Source organism: Phacochoerus africanus, chromosome 4 (assembly GCF_016906955.1).
Source record: "Phacochoerus africanus isolate WHEZ1 chromosome 4, ROS_Pafr_v1, whole genome shotgun sequence".
NCBI classification, from domain to species: domain Eukaryota; kingdom Metazoa; phylum Chordata; class Mammalia; order Artiodactyla; family Suidae; genus Phacochoerus; species Phacochoerus africanus.
Window position 1 is genome coordinate 75552566 of NC_062547.1, and position 23077 is coordinate 75575642.

General features: G+C 51.1%; 1 protein-coding gene across 2 annotated transcripts; it reads right to left on the bottom strand.

The window, feature by feature from the left end:
• Positions 1-1117: 1117 nt before the first annotated feature.
• GNA15 (G protein subunit alpha 15) lies at positions 1118-21996 on the bottom strand. Of its 2 annotated transcripts, none has more exons than XM_047777573.1 (7): positions 21437-21995; positions 13245-13429; positions 9430-9584; positions 8648-8776; positions 5428-5557; positions 4067-4220; positions 1118-2043 (listed from the first exon to the last, which is right to left on the bottom strand). In XM_047777573.1, the coding sequence occupies exons 1-7, from the start codon at positions 21579-21581 to the stop codon at positions 1817-1819; spliced, it is 1125 nt and encodes a 374-aa protein (XP_047633529.1). In that variant the 5' UTR covers positions 21582-21995; the 3' UTR covers positions 1118-1816. The 2 variants fall into 2 exon arrangements, with proteins under 2 accessions (XP_047633529.1, XP_047633530.1); XM_047777574.1 differs by lacking the exon at positions 1118-2043 and adding an exon at positions 2934-3088 and having other exon boundaries at positions 21437-21996.
• Between the last annotated feature and the right edge of the window lie 1081 nt (positions 21997-23077).

The window sequence follows — 23077 nt, forward strand, 5'->3', positions numbered from 1 at the left end:
TAGCCGACCAGGACTCCTCAAAACTGTCAAAGCTAGAGTTCCCGTCATGGCTCAGCAAAACAAATCCCACTAGTATCCATGAGGATGCAGGTTTGATCCCTGGCCTAGCTCAGGGGGTTGGAGGTCCGGCATTGCCGTGAGCTGTGGTGTAGGTCACAGAGATGGCTCTGATCCTGCATTGTTGGCAGCTCCAGCTCTGAATTGATCCTTAGCCTGGGAACTTCCATATGCTGCAGGTGCAGCCCTAAAAAGCTAAAAAAACAAAAACAAAACTGTCAAAGTTATCAAAAACGAGAAAAGTCTGAGAAATCATCACAGCCCAGAGGAGCCTAAGAGACTTGATGATTAAATGTCATGTGGGATCCTGGATGGTGTCCCAGGACAGAAAAAGGATGTTTGGGGAAAACAGGAAATCTGAATCAAGTGTGACTCAGTTAATAATGTGTCAATATCGGTTCATTAATTGCTTTTAAAAAAGGACCATATTAATTAAAATATTAATATGGGGAATCATGTGTGATTTTACAAGGCAGCTCTCTGGAGTCACAATTTTTCTGTAAACCTAAGGCTATTTTAAAAAATAAAGTTGATTATTTTAAAAGTGTAAAAAAAAAAAAAACCCAGCTGTTAAATGAATAATAGAATCTTGGCTCGGCCACCTACCAGTTGTGTAGCCTTAATCCAATTATTCAGTTTCTCTGTGCCTCAGTTTCCTCATCTGAAAAATGTGGGTGGTGGAGCTTTGTGCCACGTGGAGTTGCCCTGAGAGTGGTGGGCAATCAGGATCTGGAGTAAACGGAGCCATCATCTCCATCAGAGGTGAGGGGTGGCTGCTGCTGGACTGTTGTGTGAGTAGCAACAGACGGTCGGTCGGCTCAGATAGGTCGGTCGGCTCAGATATCCCCGGGGGCCAGGGAGAGAGGTTGGACTCCCCTTCGGGGCAAAGTGCATACAGTCCTGCACAGCTATGTGTGCTGTGCCGCCTCGCACGAAGGGGTGGACAAGAACTTTTTCTCCCTTCACTATGTTGCTACCCCTACCCGGGATAAGCGACCTAAGAAGGGACCGCGTGGGGCGGGGACGTAGTGGGTATAAACAGGACACCCCTAAGAAATCATAGGTCTCCAGAATGTCATTTCTTTAATGTTCACCCTTGCAAGGGGCCCCGCAGATGAGGGAATAAATACAGAAAGTTGCAAGATGCAGCGCGCCGGGCCCCAGCCTGGGAAGGAGAGGAGATGCCTGTGTGCCTCGGTTTCCCTCGTCCGCAGACTGGGGCGGGACCCATTCCTGGGACAGTGTTTTCTTCCTCTTAAGAAAACGGAAGTCCCGGACCTCGGTTGGGAGACTACCAGATCCTGTCCGCTAGGGGGCGCCGGAGTCCGCATCCCTGGGCATGAAAGACCACTCCCCCCAATCCAGGGGCTGGTGCATCACCCACAAAAGGGTCCCAGACCCCTGCTCAAGAGGGGAAATACCTGGAGGTGGGGGTCCTAAGAGGGCCCCTTCCCCCCCAGTCCAGGATTCCCCTCCTCTTTTCACCTTTTCCTGCACCCTGGTCTCCCAAACGGCCATTGTGCTCCCTCCCCAAGGAGGTAAACTGAGTCAAGGGAAGAAGGATCCAGGGGCTGTCCTGGTGAGGGGCGGAGATGAGAGGGGGTGGTAACTGGCCTTCCACCCCGACTCACTTGTGGCCCTTCCGCACCTGGGCTTGGAACGACAAGAGGTACCTGGGCTTGCTGAGCGCCGGCCCATCCCGCGCCCACAGCCCGCAGGTTACACCTGCCACGCGCGGGCCTGGGGCGGCAGGCCTGGGTCACAGCAGATTGATCTCATCCAGGTAGCGGGCCAGGACCGAGTCCCGCACGTCCTTGAAGACCTTGCGGATATTCTGTGTGTCCGTGGCACACGTGTAGTGGCTGAAGAGGCGGCGGGAGCGCGGGCCTTTCCTGCCTCCATCCGCGCCATCCACGCAGCCGGCGTACATCCTGGTGTACATGTCCAGAATGAACCTCTTGGCTGCCTCCGCGTCCTGCTTCGGGCCTGGGGGCAGGGGTGGGGGCAGTCAGGGAACGCGGTGACTCGTGGGGCAAGCGAGAGATCCTCCCTCCCGGAACCAGTGCCCACTCTGAAGATCCTGTTCCCAGTATGGGCGACATCACAGTTGCAGGGCCCACCCACCAGGTTTCCTCTCCCCCAACCTCCAACGCAGGTCGCCGCCATCTTTTGCCTTTCTAGCTGGTCACATGGCTCAGGCCCAGCCAATAGGAGCATCAAGGGTGGGCTCGGTGGGGTCACACGACCTGGAAAGGACCAGTAAGACTGGTCTCTGGGACTTTGAGCAGAACTGTGTTGAGAAGAGGCCCTCCCATTTGGCTGGGTTTGAGCTGGGGCTATGGGAATCCAAAGCTGCAGAGAAAGACATCTTGGGGAGGTGTATATGAGGAAACCAAAGCCAAGAGAAGAGGAGGAATGGCCATCCTGATGAGGCACACGTAGGATTCACCCCGCCACACACCCATCTCTCATTTGTACGTATAATGTGAGTGAGTTAAGGGCTTTTGGAGCTCAAGACCTGGCCCTGCTACTTACTGGTGGGGTTACCTTATATGTTAACCCACATAACCTCTGTGAGCTTTAGTTTCCTCATTTGTAAAATAGGACTCATAACGGGCCCAGGCCTCCCCGAGGACGTAACATAATCATGTCTAGTGCTCCGAGCTCAATAATCACAAGGCTTAATGAATATGTGCTATCATCAGTCTTTCAGAAAGGCAGGTTTGCATAGTGGTTAAGGCCAGCCAGCTCTGAATCCAGACAAACTGGGTTGGAATCCTGCCCCTGCCACTCCCTGGCTGTGTGACTTTTGGCAAATGATTGTACCTTTCTGAGCCTCTGTTTCCCGTCGCTGTAGTGGTAAGAAGAATGAGTGCTACCAAATAGGAATTTTTAATGAGGATTAAACAAGTCAATACAAGAGGGTGCTTCCATCAGTGTTAGAAGGTTTAGCGATTATTGGTTTATCATTCTTGTCATGACTATAAGGCCAAGAACGAGAGATGAGCAAAGAGTGCTCCAGCCTCTGCATCTGGGAGAAAAGGATGAGTTATGTGGGTTCCTTTTGACCCGAAGGAAAACAAACCCTCCTCAAAACTATCCCCTTTATTCCTGTTCCCAGACTCTCCAAGGCCTGGTCCCACTCCAAGCACTACCGAGGGGGTGGTGTGGGAAGGCCATGAAGGGTGTCCAGGCCACCATCATGGAATTGACATCTGATGCCAGACCCCAAGTCTTGTGGGTATGATTAACTAGGGTTCGCCACGTAGGTTCTGACAGACCAAGGGTCACACCCTGGTGACATCACCAAAACTTACATGCCAAGCTCACCCTCAGGGCTTCATTTACCATGGTTGATTATGTATTAGGAAGAATAGTGCCCCCCCCAATTCATGTCCACTCAGGACCTCAGAATATGGCCTTCTGTGGAAATAGGGGTCTTGCATATGTAATTAGTTGAGTTAAGATGAATAATTAATTAAGTTGAAATGAGATCATACTAGATGAGGATGGGCCTTACATCCAATGACTGGTGTCCTTATAAGAAGATGAGACAACCAGAGACAGAGGAAGCCGTGTGATGGCAGAGGCAGAGATTGGAGTAATCCATCTATAAGTCGAGGAATGCTAAAGAAGTGCAGGCAACCAGCAGAAGTTAGGCGAGAGGCCTGGGACAGATTCTCCCTCACACCCTCCAGAAGGAACCAACCCTGCTGACACCTTGATTTCAGACTTCCAGCTTCCTGAACTGTAGGGGGAAAAAAATCCCACTGTTTTCAGCATCGAGCATGTAGCCTTCTGTTATTTTCTCCCCATTCTACAGTGTGGGGGAAGCTGAGACTCGGAGAGGTTGGGCAGCAGAAGGAGCTAGGTCTGCAACTCAGGTCTGTCTGTCCAATGGGATTTGAAACTCCACTGACTCCAGGCTGGGGTAGGGCCTGGACCAGCATCTCTCTTGGGAGCTGCTTTGGAGCAAGTGAAGGGGAGGGAAAGTTCTAGAACCACTCACCCTGGAAACTGGGGAAGTAGGTAGCCAGGTGGGAGGTGGGGATCTTCTCCTCCAGGATGTCGGTTTTGTTGAGGAAGAGGATGACAGAAGTGCTTTTGAACCAGGGCAGTTCCAAGATGGTGCCGAACAGGGCCAGGCTTTCCTTCATTCGGTTCTGGGTTGGGAGGCACAGGCAGGTCATTGATCCAGACAGCCAGCTTGGCTCAAACAGGACCCCTCTCCCATCTAGCAGCTTGAGGCCTCCCAATTCCCACTCAGCTGGGTCTGAGGGTGGTGTGGCCAGCTGCCTGTGTATGCCTGGGATGGTTTTTGTGCCTTTACTGGTTTGGCTAGTGTCTCCCCCGCCCCAAATTCATGTCCATCTGGAACTTCAGAATGAAACATCTTCAGGGTCTTTGAAGATGTAATTAGTTAAGAAGCAGTCACCCTGGAGGAGGATGGGCGCCAAGTCTAATGATCGATGTCCTTATAAAAAGGGGAAATTAGGACACAAGGAGATACCCAGGTGAAGATGGAGGCAGAAATAGGGTGATGTGTCTACAAACCAAGGGACACCACAGATTGCCAGCGGCCACCAGAAGCTGGGAGAGAGCCTCCTTCATAGGTTCAGGAGGAACCAACCCTGTAGACACCTTGACCTGGGACTTCTGGCTTCCAGGACTATGAAACAATAAGCTTCTGCCATTTCAGCTCTGCCCCTCCCCGCCCCCCCCTAATACCACCTTGCCTCTGAGTTTGTGCTACTTCATCACGGCAGCCCTAACAAACTGGGACAACTCCTGTGGCTGGACTTGAGCAAGATCTGTGTCAGACTAACCTCAGGTTGATTCTATCTGAAAGTCAAAATTATAATATCCGACCCTTGGATCCTGAAACTATGTGAAACTTTAACCCCAAAAAGTGCATATGTCAGAGATAATGATGTGCCCAACCTTCATGCTGGGTGTTAATTAGGAGCAGAGTCCACAAAAGAGTGACCCCAGCCTTTCTGAATAAAAAGCACGACACTGTCCTCGTCCCCACAGCACTGTCCCTGTCCCTGACCCACATTCCCAGGACAGCTTATGCTGTGCTTTAGACATGGGGGAGTGGACATCTTGGGGCTTGAGTGTCCAATTGTGTGTGTGTGTGTGTGTGTGTCCAGGGTCCTGGTGTCACACATGCTTGTGGATCTGTGTGTTGGGGTTCAAGGGTCTGACCACAAAAGAGTGGATGGTGAAGCTCAAAGCTGCGCCAGACACACAAAGGCCCACTCTAGAGTGGCAGTGGGGCTTCTTGCTCCTCTGCAGGACCCTGGGCCAAGGAGGAGAGGTAGGAAGAGTGGAGGAGACAGTGCCCCGAAATCCCCCATGGCCTCTCACCTCTTGGTTGTTTTCCTCCAGACACTGGTCGTATTCACTCAGAGAGGCTAGGTAGATGAGGGCGATCACATTCTCGAAGCAGTGGATCCACTTCTTGCGTTCTGACTTCTGGCCGCCAACATCCACGATCCTACCAGAACCACCCCCTTTCAGAGCTCAGGCCTAACTGGGACCCCGTGATGAGGCACCTGGACCCCAGTCATGGCTGGGACATGCCATGATAAAGATTAAGAGCAGCAAGAATGAATAGCAGCCGCTTTGTGTGTTACTGCATTTTCCCACATGTGGCAGGTAGCACTATTGTGCCCATTTTACAGAGGAGGAAACTGAGGTGTACAGAGGAGAGGGGACTTTCCCAAGCTTCTGCTGCACTGGGCCAGCTGGTTGGACCCATCCTCAGTCTGCCCTGGAGCCGTCTTGGTTGACCTGCGGAAAACTGCAGAATGTCTCCAGAACTCAGTTTCTCCATCAGCTATGTTCTGGTGGACCATGGGAGTATCCAGTGGCCACACAGATGGGTAAACACCATCTCTCTGTGTATGGAGGGCCCTCCTCCACCCCCCCACCACAACAACAGCCAGAGCCCTCCCGCCTTCCTGTTCTCTCTTCTAAGAAATGTGGGTTACTGATAAGAAGCCCTGCGTCATTTCCGCGGGGATGCGACCATTACTCAGGCAGCCGGCAGGAAATGCCAGAAGCCTCAGAGCAAGAAGAGACTTGCCCTGGTCTATGGGAGGAAAACCTAGGTTGGTGCTTGTGACTCCTGATTCCCGACACTGGATCTTCAGACCCCCCTCAAATCCCATATCCAGAGTGAGATGGAGGGACAGTGGTTGAAAGTGGGGTTCTGGAGACCAAGACAGGTGGGGGGTATGCTACCTGAAGCCTCCCGGCTTGGAGTCTCGGTTTCCTCTGAGCTTTCACCTTTGGCCTAAGAACATACGCAAGTTTCCCAACCTGAAAATCCCCTCCTCAGCCAGCCTTCCCTCTGAATTTCCCCAACTGCTACTTTCACTTCTAATCTTTTACCAATTCACCAACTCATCTATCTATTCATTCATCCATCCAACCACCCACTCAGTCACCCATCTATCTATCTATCTATCTATCTATCTATCTATCTATCTATCTATCTATCTATCTATCTATCTATGTATCCATATACTCATCCATCCACCTACCCATCCACTCACTCATCCATTCACTCATCCATCCATCTATCCACCTATTGATCTATCTATCCATCTATCTATACATACATATACATATAAAACCCATCCACTCACCCATTGATCCATCTATCCACCCACCCATTTACTCATCCATCCATCTATAAATATATACATAATACATACATGCATACACATGTACATACATCCACCCATCCACCCATCCATCTACACATCCAATAACTCATCCATTCACTCATCCATCCATCTATTGATCTATCATCTATCTACCTACCTATACATACATACATACATACATACATAAATACACCCATCCACTCACCCATTTATCCATTCATTGATCCATCTATCCATCCATCCATCCATCCACCCACCCACCAATCCACCTATCCATTTACTCATCCATCCATCCACCCACCCGTTCACTCAATCCACCCACCCATATATCAACCCAATGATCTATCTATACATACACCCATCCAACCATATACCCATCCAATCACTCATCCACTCGCCAATCCATCCACCCATTCACCCATCCATCAATCCATCCATCCATCCACCCTTCCATCTTTCCAACCATCCACTCACATTTACAAACTTCCACTCTGACCTTCAGCTGATCATCACTAATGAAGCAGGAGAATCAAATGCAGCCCTCACTTTGAGGGGCTCTCCATCTAGTGGAGGAGACCCAAGGCAAACAGATAAATTATAAACCTCCCTGGTAAAGACTACTGTGGAGGCCAGAACAGCATGGAGGGTGGGGTGGGCATTCAGGCAAATAAGGGATCAACATGGGTATGTTGAACCCTGGAGGGTCTTAGGCATCATCTTGCACCCTCCACAGCTCCCTGCTATCCTCTTGATAAAGTCACTGAAGAGTCTCTAAATGCCAATTCCAGAAGTTGCTTCTCTCACTCTCCTTTTTTTTTGTTTTTTTGCTTTTTAGGGTCGAACTCGCAGGGTATGGAGGTTCCCAGCTTAGGGGTCCAATTGGAGCTGTAGCTGCTGGCCTATGCCACAGCCAAGCAATGTGGGATCCGAGCCATGTCTGCAACCCATACCACAGCTCACAGCAACGCCAGATCCTTAACCTACCGAGCAAGGCCAGGGATCGAATCTGCAACCTCATGATTCCTAGTTGGATTCACTTCTGCTGCACCACGAAGGGAACTTCCAGAAGTTGCTTCTCTTGCTGCATTCTTCCTGACCTCTCCTTGACCTTTAACACTGGCCCTCACTCTACCTGGACCACCCTTTGCTGCACTGGCCACCCGCACTTCTGTCTTCCAGCTCAGGCCTGTGTGCATCCTGCCAGCCCCCAGATGCCCTGGACCCCTCAAACCAAACCTGCCCCAAATGACTTCACTGTCTTATCCAACACTTCCCACCCCACTGCCACCATGATGGTCCACCATCTGCTCTGCCATCTTGATGGGGACCTCATAGGGAGTCATTTGTGACTCCCCACTCTAATTTCCATGCTTCTCTGGTCCTGCCCATTCTACACCAGAAACAGTTCTTGCACCATACTCTCATTTCCATCCCCATGGCCACTGCTGGCCCTTCCCAATACTCTCAGACTGAACCATGGCCCCTGCCTCATCCTGCATTTCCTGACTGCCAACCTTACCCCTCATTGGCAACTACCTCATTGGCAACTACAGGAGTCACCCTCTGAGCTTCCCCAGCCCAGAATTAATCCCTTGGGTCTAGCCCTGACCACAGTCTTTGCTTCCTCCTTCCCATCACCCTCTAAACTAGTGAACTCCTAGTCATTCTTCAATGCTCTAATACCAACGGCCCCTCCTCCAGGAAAACCTCCCCTCCAGGAGATCTAGAGGCTCAGTCTAGGCTCCTCCAGTTCTCAGTCCTGACTACATGGGAGGCTGGAAGTGTCTATGTCTAGTTTTGCCTCCTCAGCTCCCAAGGGGCTGAGACTAGGAAGCTCATACTCATCCCTCAGCACCCCAGCTCCTTTGCTCCTCCTACAGGAGTCTTCCCCACCCACCAGGCACTGCACTCACCGCAGGTTGGTCTTCTGCACAGAGAAGCAGTACTCGTTGATGCCGGTGGTGGGCATGCGGCTGCGAAGCACGTCCTGCGCGGTGGGGATGTAGCCTTCCTCAGTGATGCGCTCCAGATTGGACAGGTAGCTGTGGAGCCAGAAGCCCTGAGGCCCAGCCTGGCAATGTCTCTTCACCTCTCAGAGCCCCCACCCAGAACACCATGAGGACCCAGCTGGGGGAGGAGAGCTCCAGGGTAGGGGCCGGGATCTCTGGGGTCCCCCGACGGCTCAGATGCACCTCTCCGAGGCCATGGGAGCATTGGAGAGAAGCAGCTTCACCCTTAGCGCAGCCTGACCCCAAGAATAGTCTTACTGGGGAAGGGTGAATTGTCATCCCAGGTGCATCACTGCCCCAAGAACAGTGATGGCCTGGGAGCACCAGATACCCAGCATCATGCCCAGGACAGCATGATAATGAACAGTGTCACCCTGGGGCAGTGTCATCCTTGAACAGTCACCCCAAAATGTGCCATCAACTCAAAAACAGGGTCATCCCAGAAATGATGTCATTCCAGGAACAGTGCTCCCCAGGAGCTGTGCCACCCCGGGGAGCAGCGTCACCCTAGGTACGACATCATCTTGGAGCAAGATCATCCACAGTATCCCCCGCAGCAGGAGCCGGCCAGCCTGGGGCCCTCTGCTGGCGCCGATCCCTGGGACTGGGTCTCCATTGGCTGCGCCTCGGCACCACCTCACTCTACACCCCAGCCCCACTCCCAGTCCCGCAGACCCCAGACTCACTACACTGCCGAATCGAGCAGATGGAACTCGCGTCTTCGCTCATAACAGGCACGGATGCCAGCGTCCCTCCACAGCCACTGCATGGCCACGGCGTAGCGCTTCTCGAAGGTGGTCACTTTGTAGGGGTCCTGACTCATGACCAGGCTGGCGTGGTGCTGGGGAGGGAGGGACAGATGAGGGGGTCAGAGCAGCTGGCTGGGTGGGCTGCCCTCCCTGGATGTCTCGGCCCCCTTTCATCCAGGCAACTGTCCACGGAGGGGCAGCAGGGGGTATGCATTGCAGGGAGTGCCAGTTCTGGGGGACCCTGCGCGGGGCCCCCCTCCAGCCCTTTATAAGCCATGGGGCTTTGGCTCCCAGGAGGTAAGTCACTATCTGTTTGCTCTTCTTCCTCAGGGCAACCTCTGCTCCACCTGTACTTTCTCTGTAGCAGAAGCATGTTGTTCAGACCTCTGGGATGGCCTGTGAGTGTGCACGGGTGTGCCTGGGTGGGTGCACACACGTGTATATGCAGGCAAGCGTCTTCATGTATCCATGGGCATATGTGTGTATCTTTATGGTGGGTTTGTGTGTGCACGTGTAGGTATATGTGTTTGAATTTATGTGTGTGTATGCAGTTGTGCTTGTGGGTGTGTGTTGTGTGTGTATGAGTCTGCAGACACATGGATGTGTGCTTCTGTATGCATTTGCGTAGGTGTGTGCATGTGTTTGGGTGGGTAGATGAGTGTTGCACATGCATTTATGAGGCAATGACCCTCTCTATTGTCTGGGTGTTGGATGGAGGGGGTGTCAAAGGAATAGGAGAGTCAACGGAGTCCTGGTAGGACCTAGGACCCCAGGACCAAAGAGGTGGCCGAAGACACTTTTGGTGTCTCTTACACATCCCTTATGCTCCAAATCTATTTCTAGATAGATATTCAATGGAAATGCATGTATTTTCATAAATATATTTGCAGATGACCTAAATGTCCAACAACATAGAATAATACAGAAATAATCCAGAGTTCCCATTGTGGCACAGTGGAAATGAATCCAACTAGGAACCATGAGGTTGTGGGTTCAATCCCTGGCCTCACTCAGTGGGTTGAGGATCTGGTGTTGCTGTGAGCTGTGGTGTAGGTTGCAGATGCAGCTCAGATCTGGTGTTGCTGTGGCTGCAGCGCAGGCCGAGCAGCTGCAGCTCCAATTCAACCCCTAGCCCGGGAACCTCCATAGGCTGTGGGTGCTGCCCTAAAATGCAAAAAAAAAAAAAAAAAAACCAAAAAAAAAACACCACCATGGCATTCTCTTATACTAGAAACGAACAAATCACAACTATGCCCCAAAAGATAGATGGGGTCACAGTCAGTCTGTGGAGCACGGAACAGACACAGAGAATATTCTGTAAAATTCCACATATGAGAAGTTCAAAAACAGGCAAGGGGGGTTGCCCTTGGAGGGTAGTGATTTCCGGAAGGAGCCTTTGGCTACGTTTTGCTTCTCTCCCTCTGCAGTGGCTACATGTGTGTGTTTGCCTTGTAATGATTCCCCAAGTCTGTCAGTTGCATCTTCGTTTGCTTGTGTGTTACAGCTCAATTAAAGTGTTATTTTATAAAGCAAGGTAGCATAACCAAAGCTGATGGGTGGTTAGGTTAGTGGGTGCTCATATTTGGTCTTCTGCTTGTGGACTAAATCTTGAGCCAATTGCTTTATCTCTTGGAGCCTCCTTTTTTTCTCATCTGTAAAGTGGGGGTGGTGGCATCCAGCTGAAATGGGTCATTTGGAGGATTAAAGAATCATACTACCCACTAATCCTTTCTGAGCCCATACTACATTTCAGGCTCTGTTTGAAATCTTTAAGAATTTTTAGGTTATCACATTCTTATATCAGCCCTAGACGGTAGGTACTACCAGGCTCCAGTTGATCTTCCAAAGTCTTTGGATCAACACAGATTCACACATTAGAAGCTTTCAGATTTTAAAACAGTGATATGACCTCCTTCCTGTTAGGATGGCTATTATAAAAAAAATAAACAGGAGTTCCTGTTGTGGCACAGTGGAAACGAATCCGAATAGGAACCATGAGGTTGCAGGTTCAATCCCTGGCCTCACTCAGTGAGTTAAGGATCTGGTGTGGCTGTGGCTGTGGTGTAGGCTGGTGGCAACAGCTCCAATTAGACTCCTACCCTGGGAACCTTCATATGCCATAGGTGCAGCCCTAAAAAGATAAAAAAAAAAAAGACAAAACAAACAAACAGTTTCCTGGAGGCCTGTAGCCGCTACAGAAAACAGTATGGGGAGTTCCCGTCGTGGTGCAGTGGTTAACGAATCCGACTAGGAACCATGAGGTTGCGGGTTCGGTCCCTGCCCTTGCTCAGTGGGTTAACGATCCGGCGTTGCCGTGAGCTGTGGTGTAGGTTGCAGACGCGGCTCAGATCCCGCGTTGCTGTGGCTCTGGTGTAGGCCGGTGGCTACAGCTCCGATTAGACCCCTAGCCTGGGAACCTCCATATGCCGCGGAAGCGGCCCAAGAAATAACAAATAGACAAAAAAAAAAAAAAGAGATGTGGAGAAATCGAAACCCTCATATGCTGTTAGAGGGGAGTGCAAACTGGTACAGTCACTGTGGAAAACAGTGTGGAGTTTCCCCCCAAAATTAAAAATAGAACTATTATATGATCCAGCAATTCTACTCCTGGATATTCACCCAAAAGAACTGAAATCAGGATCTAGAAAAGATATCTGCACTCCCATGTTCCTTGCAGCGTTATTTACCATAGCCAAGATATGGAAAAAACCTAAATGTTCACCAATGGATAAATAAAGATAAAATGGGTATATATGTATATATATGGAATATTATGCAGATTTTTTTTTTTTTACTTTTTAGAGCCGAACCTGTGGCATATGGGAGTTCCCAAGCTAGAAGTCAAATCGGAGCTGCAACTGCGGGCCTATGCCACAGCCACAGCCACGCCAGATCCAAGCTGCATCTTCGACTTATGCCATGGCCCATGCCAACTCCGGATCCTTAACCCACCGATTAGGGGCAGGGATCAAACCTGCATCCTCATGGATAATAGTTGGGTTCATTACCACTAAGCTAAAATGGGAACTCCTGCAGTCTTTAAAAAGAAGGAAATTCCACTACAGGAGACAATGTGGATGAACCTTGAGGACATCATCAAACAAGGCACCGAAGGACAAATCCTACATGATCTTACTTATAGGAGGCATCTAGAATAGACAAGTTCATGGACACAGAGGATAGGATGGGCTGGGGGAAGGGAGTTGGAGAGTTTCCATTAGGCAAGGGGAGTACATCCTACAGTTATTGCATCTGCTGTTGCTCATACTGTATCATGCCCTTGAAATTGGTTAAGAGGGTAGATCTCAGGTTGAATGTTCCTAACACAATAAAATAAAACTTTCAAAGGGAAGGGTGATGTAAGGCAGGGTCTGCACAGAAGGCCCTCCCCTCAGGAGTGTGGTGCAGGAATCAGGAACCAGCCCATACTAGTATTTCTGAACAAAACACGTGTTGACTCAGGACTCCTACAGGGCATCATGCGGGTCCACAGGGGACACAGGATGTGGGGGGGATGATGGCGTGCTAGGTCTGTGCTGCCTATAATACACAGCAGGATGCCAGGAAACCCAGGTGGGGGGTGATTCTTAACAATGACTTAGGGGTCCCGAGGGACATGGCTCTGTCCTGGGGGTTTGAGGGGACACGGCCTGGACCTGGGGTGGGTGTGAGGGGGACACAGTCTGGCTCCAAAATCCTAAGGGACCCCCTCCCCGTGTGTTGCCCGCCTGGTGAGGCCCTGGGACACGCACCTTGCTCTCAGGCCAGCTGAAGGGGATCTGCAGCCGGTCCATGGCCTCAATCATGGTCCGCATGGACACGAATATGTTCTGGTAGACCAGAGGCCGGAAGCTTTTGCGGTCCTCCTCTGAGTAGCCGGCCCCATGGATGATGCGCATCTGCTTGATGAACGTGCTCTTCCCGCTCTCGCCAGGACCTGGGGAGACACAGTGGTTAGCTTAGCCCTTGAGGACCCCCACTACCCGCAGAATCCTGGGTTCCTATCCCAGCTCAGAGAGCCGGGGTGAGCGTCTTCACGGCTCTGTGCCTCCGTGTCCCCACCTGTAAAACGTGGTTCTTTTTTTGGGGGGAGGGGCTTTTTTAGAGCCGCACTCGCAGCATATGGAGGTTCCCACGCTAGGGGTCCAATTGGAGCTGCAGCTGCTGGTCTATACCACAGCCACAGCGACGCAGGACCTGAGCCGCATCTGGGACCTACACCACAGCTCATGGCAATGCCAGATCCTTAACCCACTATGCGAGGCCAGGGATTGAACCTGTGTCCTCATGGATGCTAGTCAGATTTGTCAACCACTGAGCCACGATAGGAACTCCAAAATGTGGTTTGAAATGGCCCTGCCTGCTGGGTGGACATGAAGGTTCAACCAGTTCCTCAAAAGGTGCACCCAGGAGGGCCAGCAAACAGTCTTCAGAGAAAGCAGCCACCAGCCTGTTTTTGCATGGCCAGCGAGTTTTTACCATTTGCATGGTTTTTACATTTCTAATACTTTTCATGGTTACAGTTTTTCCTTTTTTTTGGCTGCACCCTGAGGCATGCAGAAATTCCTGGGCCAGGGATCTAACCCGTGCCACAGCAGCAACCTGAGATGCCGCAATGACAACACCAGATCCTTAACCTGATGAGCCACCATGAAAGTAGTTTTTACATTTTTGGTTTTTTTTTTGTCTTTTTGCCATTTCTAGGGCCGCTCCCTCGGCATATGGAGGTTCCCAGGCTAGGGGTTGAATCAGAGCTATAGCCGCCGGCCTACGCCAGAGCCACAGCTATGAGGGATCTGAGCTGTGTCTGCAACCTACACCACAGCTCACGGCAACGCCGGATCCTCAACCCACTGAGCAAGGCCAGGAATCGAACCCGCAACCTCATGGTTCCTAGTCGGATTCATTAACCACTGAGCCATGACAGGAACTCCTACATTTTTTAATGGTTACAGTTTTTGCTTTTTTTTTTTTTTTTTTTTTTTTTCCTTTTTTCACTGCTCCACAGCATATGGAGTTCCTGGGCCAGGGATTGAATCAGAGCTGCAGCTGTGACCTATGCCACAGCTGTAGCAATACCAGATCCTTAACCCACTTTCCTGCATCAGGGATCACAAGGTTGCCTCCACAGAGAGAAGCCGGATCACTAACCCACTGTGCCATAGCGGGAACTCCAGTTTTTGCATTTTTTAATGGCCGAAAGGAATCAAAAGAACACTATTTGGTGAAAAGTGAAAATTACAAAAAATTCAGGTTTCAGGAGTTGCCGTTGTGGCTCAGTGGTAATGAACCCAACCAGTATCTGTGAGGACTCGGGTTTGATCCTTGGCCTTGCTCAGTGGTTTAAGGATCTGGCATTGCCATGAGCTGTGGTGTAGAGCTCAGATGTGGCTCGGATCCAGTATTGTTGTGGCTGTGGTATAGGCCAGGAGCTGCAGCTCTGATTTGACCTGTAGCCTGGGGACTTCCATATACCAAGGGTGCAGCCCTAAAAAATAAATAAATAAATAAATAATCCATGTTTCAGCATTCCTAAATAAAATTTCATTACCCATGCCAGTTTGTATACAACAGCAAAGCTGAGGAGTCAGAGAGATCCCCTGGCTTGCAAAGCTAGACATTTACTACCTGGCCCTTTTCAGGAAAAGTCTGTGAAACCCTGGCTTAAAGCATGCTTCAACTTAACTAAGAGCTACATTCTTCAGTATTATTACCAATCATCATATTTACAGTAATTGTGATTATTACTATTATTTACCATAATAAGTTCAGGTAGAGAAAGTTTAATGAATGAAATACAGTAGGATCAATAGATGGTGACTGACTACTACAGCTGAGTGTTGTGGATGGCTTCTTGGTGGCTGAGCTCTGAAGGTTGGGCGAAGGTGGCTCTCATGCCAAGATCTGGAGGAAGGGTGCACCAGGCAGTGATCACAGCATATGCAAAGGCCCTGAGGCGGGTCAGGGCCTGGTGAGTTGGAGGAACAGTGAGGAGACCCTAGTACCTGGAGCAGAGGGAGTGACGGGGAGAGGGGGAGGAGGTGAGGACAGGGAGAGGACGGGTCAGGTCATGCAGGGCTTTGGGGACGGCGAGGAGGACTTGGACTTGGGCTCTTTTTTTTTTTTTTTTACCCAGAGGGACTCCCCGGAGGGCTGTAGCAAAGGAGAGGCGGGGCCCGACGCTTGTGCTCACGAGTGCCCTCTGGTGGCTACTCCAGGGAGGACAGACTGTGGGATCAGCCAAGGTGGGAAGAGGGGACCCGGCCAGATGGAACTGTACTGGTCCAGGCAGGGGATGATGAGGCTGGACTCAGGTGTCCGCGTGGAGCTGGAGAGGAGGGGACATAGGTACGAGATATTTGGGAGAGAGGATTCACACAACCTTGTTGATGGACCAGAGTGGGGGGAGGGGTCCTACAGAATTTACAGGGCCAAGCGCACAGTGAAACCACAAGGCCCTTTTGAGGGCAGGAGGCTGTGGGACTGCTGGGATCACACACGCGCAAAGCTGGCCCTGGGTCTGTGATAATAACACTAGAATCTTCAGGAGCTCAGGGGCCTGAAGTTCAAAGAGCAAGCCCTGGCTCCCGGCTGTCTGAACCCTGATATCTCCCTCTCCGCACCTCAGCTTTGTCATCTGTGAAATGGACATGACAGCCAGATGAGAGGTGCTGGCCCAGGAGGCTCCTCCATCATCTTGTCACCCTGCTGGTTCCTGGGGGACATGGGTGCAGAATCCTTCCAGGGGCAGGAGAGGGGCCTGGTGCAGGAGGAAATGGGATCAACAGCAAAAAGGGAAGGGGTGGCAGGGTTGGAGCCAGAAAGAGGAACTGGGAGTGGTGGGAGCGCAGGCGGGAGGACAGGGGTGGGAAACGGCAGAAGTGGGGGGGCCTCTTGTATCACCCCGGAGGCTCCCTGTCTCCTGAGGGTGGTGAACGCAGGTCTGGGAAAAATAGTCAATTTTCTCTTGCCCTAAAGGACATGGGGAAGCCACGAAAGCTGGCAGGATGTGTAGGTGACAGGACCCTGGCAGGTTCACCACCCGCTCTGGATCATCATGCAGGGGGGCTTTGCTTTTTAGTGGGACTCAAACCCACTGAAGTTTTTAGGAGGTAAAAAGGTATCAGAGCTGCAACTTTACTCGCAAACAGTTCAGGGAAAATAAATATGTATGTATAAAATATATAAATGTATATATAGCACATTAATTATAGATGCGATTAGGCACTGTGTAAATTATAGGTATATACACATATACTAATGTAGTGTATATACGTGTGCGTAGATAGACAGATAATAAGCAAGAGGATAAAAGATGTGGTAAAATGTTATTTGTGGAAGAAGCCAGATGCGACTTTTCTATAATTCTGAAAGTATTTCAAAATGAAAAGTTAAGAAAGCGGGGGAAAAACCCCTAAACGCCCTGTGAGATTCTACGTTGGAGACTGAAACAGAAAGGGCCTTGGCGGAAAAACCATTGACAATTAAAATCTGAAGTCGAGTTCATGGTCGAGTTCAAGGACATGTAACAGTGTGGTTCCCATATTAACAATATCTCAGCTGTGACAAGCCTGAGGTGCTTATATAAGATGTTACTATGAAGACGAAACTGTTTAGGGGAATGCAAGAATTCTCCATACCATCTTTGCCACTTTTCTGTACATCTAAAATGATTCCAGGAGTTCCCTGGTGGCTCAGTGGGTTAAGGATCCTGCGTTGTCACTGCAGAGGCAAAAGTTCGATTCCCAGCCCGGGAACTTCTGCATACTGTGGGACTGGCCAGAAAAATACCCTAAAAACTAACAAACAACACACAAACACCACCCCACAGATCCACAATCAGAAACACTTCAGTAGGGTCTCAGGTTTGGGAATCCCTTGGGTTGCAGGAAGGGCCACAACAAGCTCACTAAATATTCCTACCTGCCATGGGACACCTGAATATCACAGGCAGTGAGATGAACCCACAGCCTGGGAAACCTGGGCTGGTCTCTGGCACTTCTGCCATTTGGAGATGGACAAGGTGGCTGTGAGGGCTGTTGTGCCCCCTCCCGCCCCCGCCGTCCCAGTGTGCTGGGAGGTCCCCATGCACCAGATCGCCCAAACCCATGACAGCAATGGCCCTTGGTCCTACTTTTCATGTGTGGAAACTGAGTGCCGGATGGGCTGGGTCATGCATCTGGTGAGTGGCCAAACTGGACTCCATTCCAGTTCTGTCTGAGTCTAGAGCTCATGGGCTATTTGATGATCATATTGGGAAGTTTCCCATGTGCAGCCTAAACCACCATCACCATCATTGTCATCCTGGCGAGTGCGATTTAACTTGTGGCATCTGTCAGACTCTGGGCCAATGTCCTCTGTGCATGACCTCGGTCCATCCTCACAAAGATCTGCACTGTTTTCCCCTTCGTGGAGGTGACATGGGGGCTCAGAGAGATGAAGTGACCTTCCCAGGGTCACACAGCTAGTAGAGAAGCAGAGACGTAAACACAAGCCCTTAAGGATCTTTCGCCAGCAAAATAGGATGCAGCCAGCGGGCTGAGTCAGGTATCATCAAAATATCAGGTAATGTGATGTTTCTACAGACATTCGGAAGCTCAGCAGCTCCCATGGGTGCTGCCAAGCAGTGGTGAGACCCACAGTAGAGGACTGTACTCTTGGACCTCCCTCTGGGTTGCCCCAAAAGTGTGGAGAACAAACAAAGGTCTCACCAAGCAACAGTTAAATTTTTTTCTTTTTTTTCTTTTTTGGCCACCCCGTGGCATATAGAGTCCCTGGGCCAGGGATCAGATCCAAGCAGCAGTTGCAACCTAAGCTGCAGCTGTGGCAATGCTGGATCCTTAACATACTGTGCCAGGTTGGGGACTAAACCTACATCCTAGTGCTCTGAAGCCTCTGCCGATCCCACTGCACCACAGCAGGAACTCCAAGAAACAGTTAATTTTGTTGTGAAGCACCAATTTTTTTTTTCCTCTCTTCTCTTCTGTTTCATTAAAGAAAAAAAATCCTGGTCGCCACCCACAACATGGATTTTGTGATTCATGAGCGGGTCACAACCTGAAGTCTGAAAAACTCCACCTTTGCAGCTGTGACTCTCCTGGAGCCACTGAGGATCCGGGAACCTCTCCGCCACCCCTATCCTAGTATGCTCCAAATGGGGCTGGGGGCTGCGTGGAGAGGTGTTTCCACCCGGTGAAGCCTCACAGTCCAGACGGGAAGTGATTGCTTCCTCCTGGGGGGTGGGTGAGGAAGTGGCAACTCATAGGGGACAGGAGCTGTGCCAAAGCCTGGGCATCACGAGATGCCGTGCAGCTCCTTTCAAGGGGAATGGCAGCCCCGGCCCTGCCATCCCCTCTTGGGAAACAGGGCTACTGGGGCACAGCTCTTCCTCAAAGCTGGCTGCAGACCCCAGAGCAATCCTGCACCTCCCTGGGCCTCGGTTTCCCCATCTGTCACTAGGCTTCTGTGGAGGCACAGTCACAGCGTGATCAAGCTCATGGACTTTGGAACTGGAATTCTACGTTCCAATCCTGGCTGTGTGATCTTGGGAGAGTCGCTTCACCTCTCTGTGCCTCAGTTTCCCCATCCGAGGACAGGAGTGATTCCTACCTCATTTAATACAGACAGAGCCGGCTCCTTGAACTGCTTTATTCTGACTCCTCTCCCTCCTCAACATGGTGACCACTTCCTGTCAGGGACAGACCCCTGGTCCCTTGGCCTTCTTCCTCAAAAGGGTCAGCTATCTTCCAGGGGAAAAAAAAAATGACTTTTGGATTCAATTCCTGTTTTTAAGGAGGGCAGGTGTGGAGCCAGCCCTCAGGGCTTGAATGCGGGTGGTTGAAATCACAGTCCACAGGGCCTCTGTCAGCACTTGGGCACGTAAACAACCTCCCCTGCCCTCTTCCTTCCCCCACAACAGCAGAAGGGGCTTCATGCTTTGGGGCTGGCTGTGCAGTGGTCAGAGTGATGGGGCAAGGGGCTTTCCTAGTTCCGAGAAGACATGGTACAGCTCTGGGGAAAATCACCCCTGAAACAGGATTCATTCATTCATTCACTTATAAGCATGCATCGGATATCTGCTCTATGTCAAGTTTACTGTACTCCTGTACTAGAAAATGGGGCTACAGGAGTGAATAAGATGGACATGGTACCCATCCCTGTGTAACTGGAGAAACAGACAATAAACAAGAAACCAAAAAGACAACGGAAAGGATATCATTGAGAGAGTGCTATGAAGAAAAATCAGGCAGAGGAAGAAGGATGGAGCCAACTTTAAAGGTAGGGAAATTAGGGAAGATTTCTCTGAGGAAGTGACACTTAAGCTGAGACCTGCCTTGAGGGAGAAGATTGAGAGCACTTGGCAGAGCAAAGGCATGAGGGAGGCTGAGAGCCCTTGGTGGGGAGAATGGCAAGTGCCAAGGCCCTGAGGTGCAGTTAAAGGAATTTGAGATGTGCAAGGAGAGATCACTAACACTGACAGATCCCCCAGCCCTACAGGTCAAGAAAAAGGATCAAAGACAAAGAATGAAAAAGGAGACATCATTACAAATCCTACAGACATGAAAGGAGATAACAAGGGAATGTTATAAACACACCTGTAAATCTGACAACTTTGAAGAAATAGACAAATTCTTTGGAAGATACAAATAACCAAAGCTCACTCAGGAAGAAATAGCCTAAATAGCCCTATTTATTTAAAAAGAGTAAATAATATATCATATATACTATCAATGTAATGATAGCCTAGCGATTAAAGAAAGTGAATAGAGATAGCTGTTAAAGAAATTAAATTCTTTTTTTTTTTTTGGTCTTTTGTAATTTTAGGGCCGCACTCGCGGCATATGGGGGTTCCCAGGCTAGGAGTCAAATCGGAGCTACACCACAGTTCATGGCACTGCTGGATTCTTAACCCACCGTGCAAAGCCAAGGATCAAATCCACAACTTCATCGTTTCTAGTCAGATTAATTTCCGCTGCACCACAACAGGAACTCCAAAGAAATTAAATTCTTTTTTTTTTTTTTTTCAAAGAAGTTAAACTCTTAATGAAAACCTTCCAAGCTCAGACAGCTTCGCTGGGGTCCTGTGCCCCCTGCCCTCTCTCTCTGCTGCTCAGGGCTGCCCTTTCCTACTGAGCAGGAGAAGAGAGAAGGTGACCATTCAGATGACCAAGCTCTTTGCTCCTGGGGGCAGGCAAATGGGACTTGAGGATACCCAGGACCTTTGCAACCACACCTCCAGGACTCAGGCACTCCCAGAGGACCCTCCAAGGTTGAAGTCCCTGGGGTTAGGCCAGTGGGGCCACTCGCAGGGCAAGATGGCTGGGGGAGTGGACCCATGTAGACGATAAGATGTGAGGTCTCAAAGGTCACAACCTCAGAGACTTCCAATCCACCACCCCTGCGTCACCCCTACTCCCTCACTGTGTTCTATTTTCCTCCTATTCTTCTTCCCGCCGGAAATTATTTTCTCTGCATGTTCGTTTAAGGCCTTAACGGCTGTCTCCCTCACCGGAAGCTGAAATCGCTGAAGGCAGGGACGGCTCCTTGTCCTCTGTTGCTGTGTCTCCAGGAATTACTCAGTACATCTTAAATGAATGAACCAATCAATCAATCAGAGGCACTTGGAAGTGCTCTGCCCACAGGTCAAGCCTTCCAGAGAGACTGGAGGGTCCTGGACGCTCTGGAGTCAGAGGGCAAGGCAGGAGGTTCCTGGGCCTGGGTGGCTGCAGACCTGAGCTCACTGCCTTCCCCTGAGCTTACAGTGGGAGCTGGGCCTGCCCGGCAAGTACCACCTGTGCTCCGCCAGATGCTCCGCAGGAGTCCAGGCCAGGGGACCAGCCCACAGCTCACCCCTTGGGATGAGGAAGTGGGCCTCAGTCTACTCATCCCGAAAGTGGGCTCCCAGGAGTTACCCGCCCGGGTGTGGCGAGAGCCCCAGACTCACCGAGCAGCAGCAGCTTCAGCTCCCCACGGTCCCGCTTCTTCTGCTCCAGGAGGATCTTATTGATTTCCTGGTCGATCCGGACTGCCGACTTCTCATCTTCGGTCAGGCACCAGGGGCAGCAGCGCCAGGTCAGCGACCGGGCCATGATGCAGGCCTCAGCGGGCACGAGGCGGCCTCGGCATCGCCCCTGCCCCTGGGGAAGGGCACCCCGCCCGGGGCCGCTCTGGGTGGGACTCCCGGCAGCCGGCGTGGATGGTTCCCCTTGTTGTGGGGGTCGCCCCCCCAAGGGACCCCCAGCTTCTTGGCCTCGAGTGCCCGGCAGCCCAGCTCCCAGCTCAGAGAGGCCTTTATGCCAAGTCCAGGAAGAAGAGGAGGAGAGGAGATGCGGGCTCAGGGCTCCCCGCCCATCCCCAGACCTGCCCGGCCGGGCCCGACAGGTTGACGGCAGCAGAGGGCGAGGTGAGGTGGGCGCCCCCGGGGAGGGCGGGGCGGTGAGGGAAGGCCCGGCCAGCTGCAGTCTGGGTCTGGGCCTCCTTCCTCATTCTGGAGAAGGGGTGGACCTCGTCCTCCCTGGGCCTCTGACGCTGGCCCTGGCACCCTCCCCCTCCCCCTTCTGTGGGCCAATTAGAAGCAGTCATCAGAATTCCAGTAATGATCTTTTATTTTAAAAAAACAAAACCCCAAAAACCAGCCCTGGTAGCACCTACAGTTTCAAGTGCTTCTGTGCATGTGTACAGGTGGGGGGGGCGGTGGTATCACTTGCACAGCACCCTAAGTCTGGCCATCCCCACCCACTGCACAGATGGGGACACAGAGGCACAGCCTCGTGGTGACTCCCTGGGAAGCCGGCCCCCAACCTTGGTGCCCCAGGGTCTCAATGAGGAACAGGTAGCTTTGGGGACAGGCCATTCGTTCTTCCTGCAATCATTTATACAACGCCTACTGTGTACCAGGCTTTCTATGGCACGGCAGGGAACAAAATGACAAAATCTCTGACGTCCCTGCCTGACACTCTTGACAGATAAAGAAATTCATTAAATACATGTATATGCGAGCCTTTCAGATGGCAAAAAATTGTGAGGGGAAAACAAAGCTGTGAAGGGGGAGGGGAGATGGGGGGGTGAGGGGCACGTTTGTGGCTTGAAAAGGGGTCAAGGAGGATCACTCTGACAAGATGGAATTTGGAACCAGGAGAAGTCAGGCAGACAACTTGTACATAGGGGGAACTTGGGAGTCGAACCCGCTTCCCAACAAGACCCTGAGACCCTTCTGCCCTGACCCCTCAGCCCTCAGGACCCTAGAAGTAGGAGGGGACACAGGGCGCACACATGTGGCTGCTTCCTGTACTGTGACAGACTGTCTCCAATCTGGCACAACTTTCCTGTGCTTGGGTGCAGAATCCTCTTTGAGACATTCTAGAAAGTTCCAGAATACCCCTCCTCCCCAGAGACAGAGAATCGGGGAGCCCCTGGGACCCTCACAGATGGTACTAATGAGGCTCAGAGAGGGTACTTCCGTGCCTGGGGTCACAAAGTCACAACTGCCTCCTTCCACCACACCCCAGCCTGCACCCATGTGGTTTTCTTTGCTGTTGATTCATAACGACTGGCAGATGGGAAGTTTGATAGGGGCCCAGGGGCC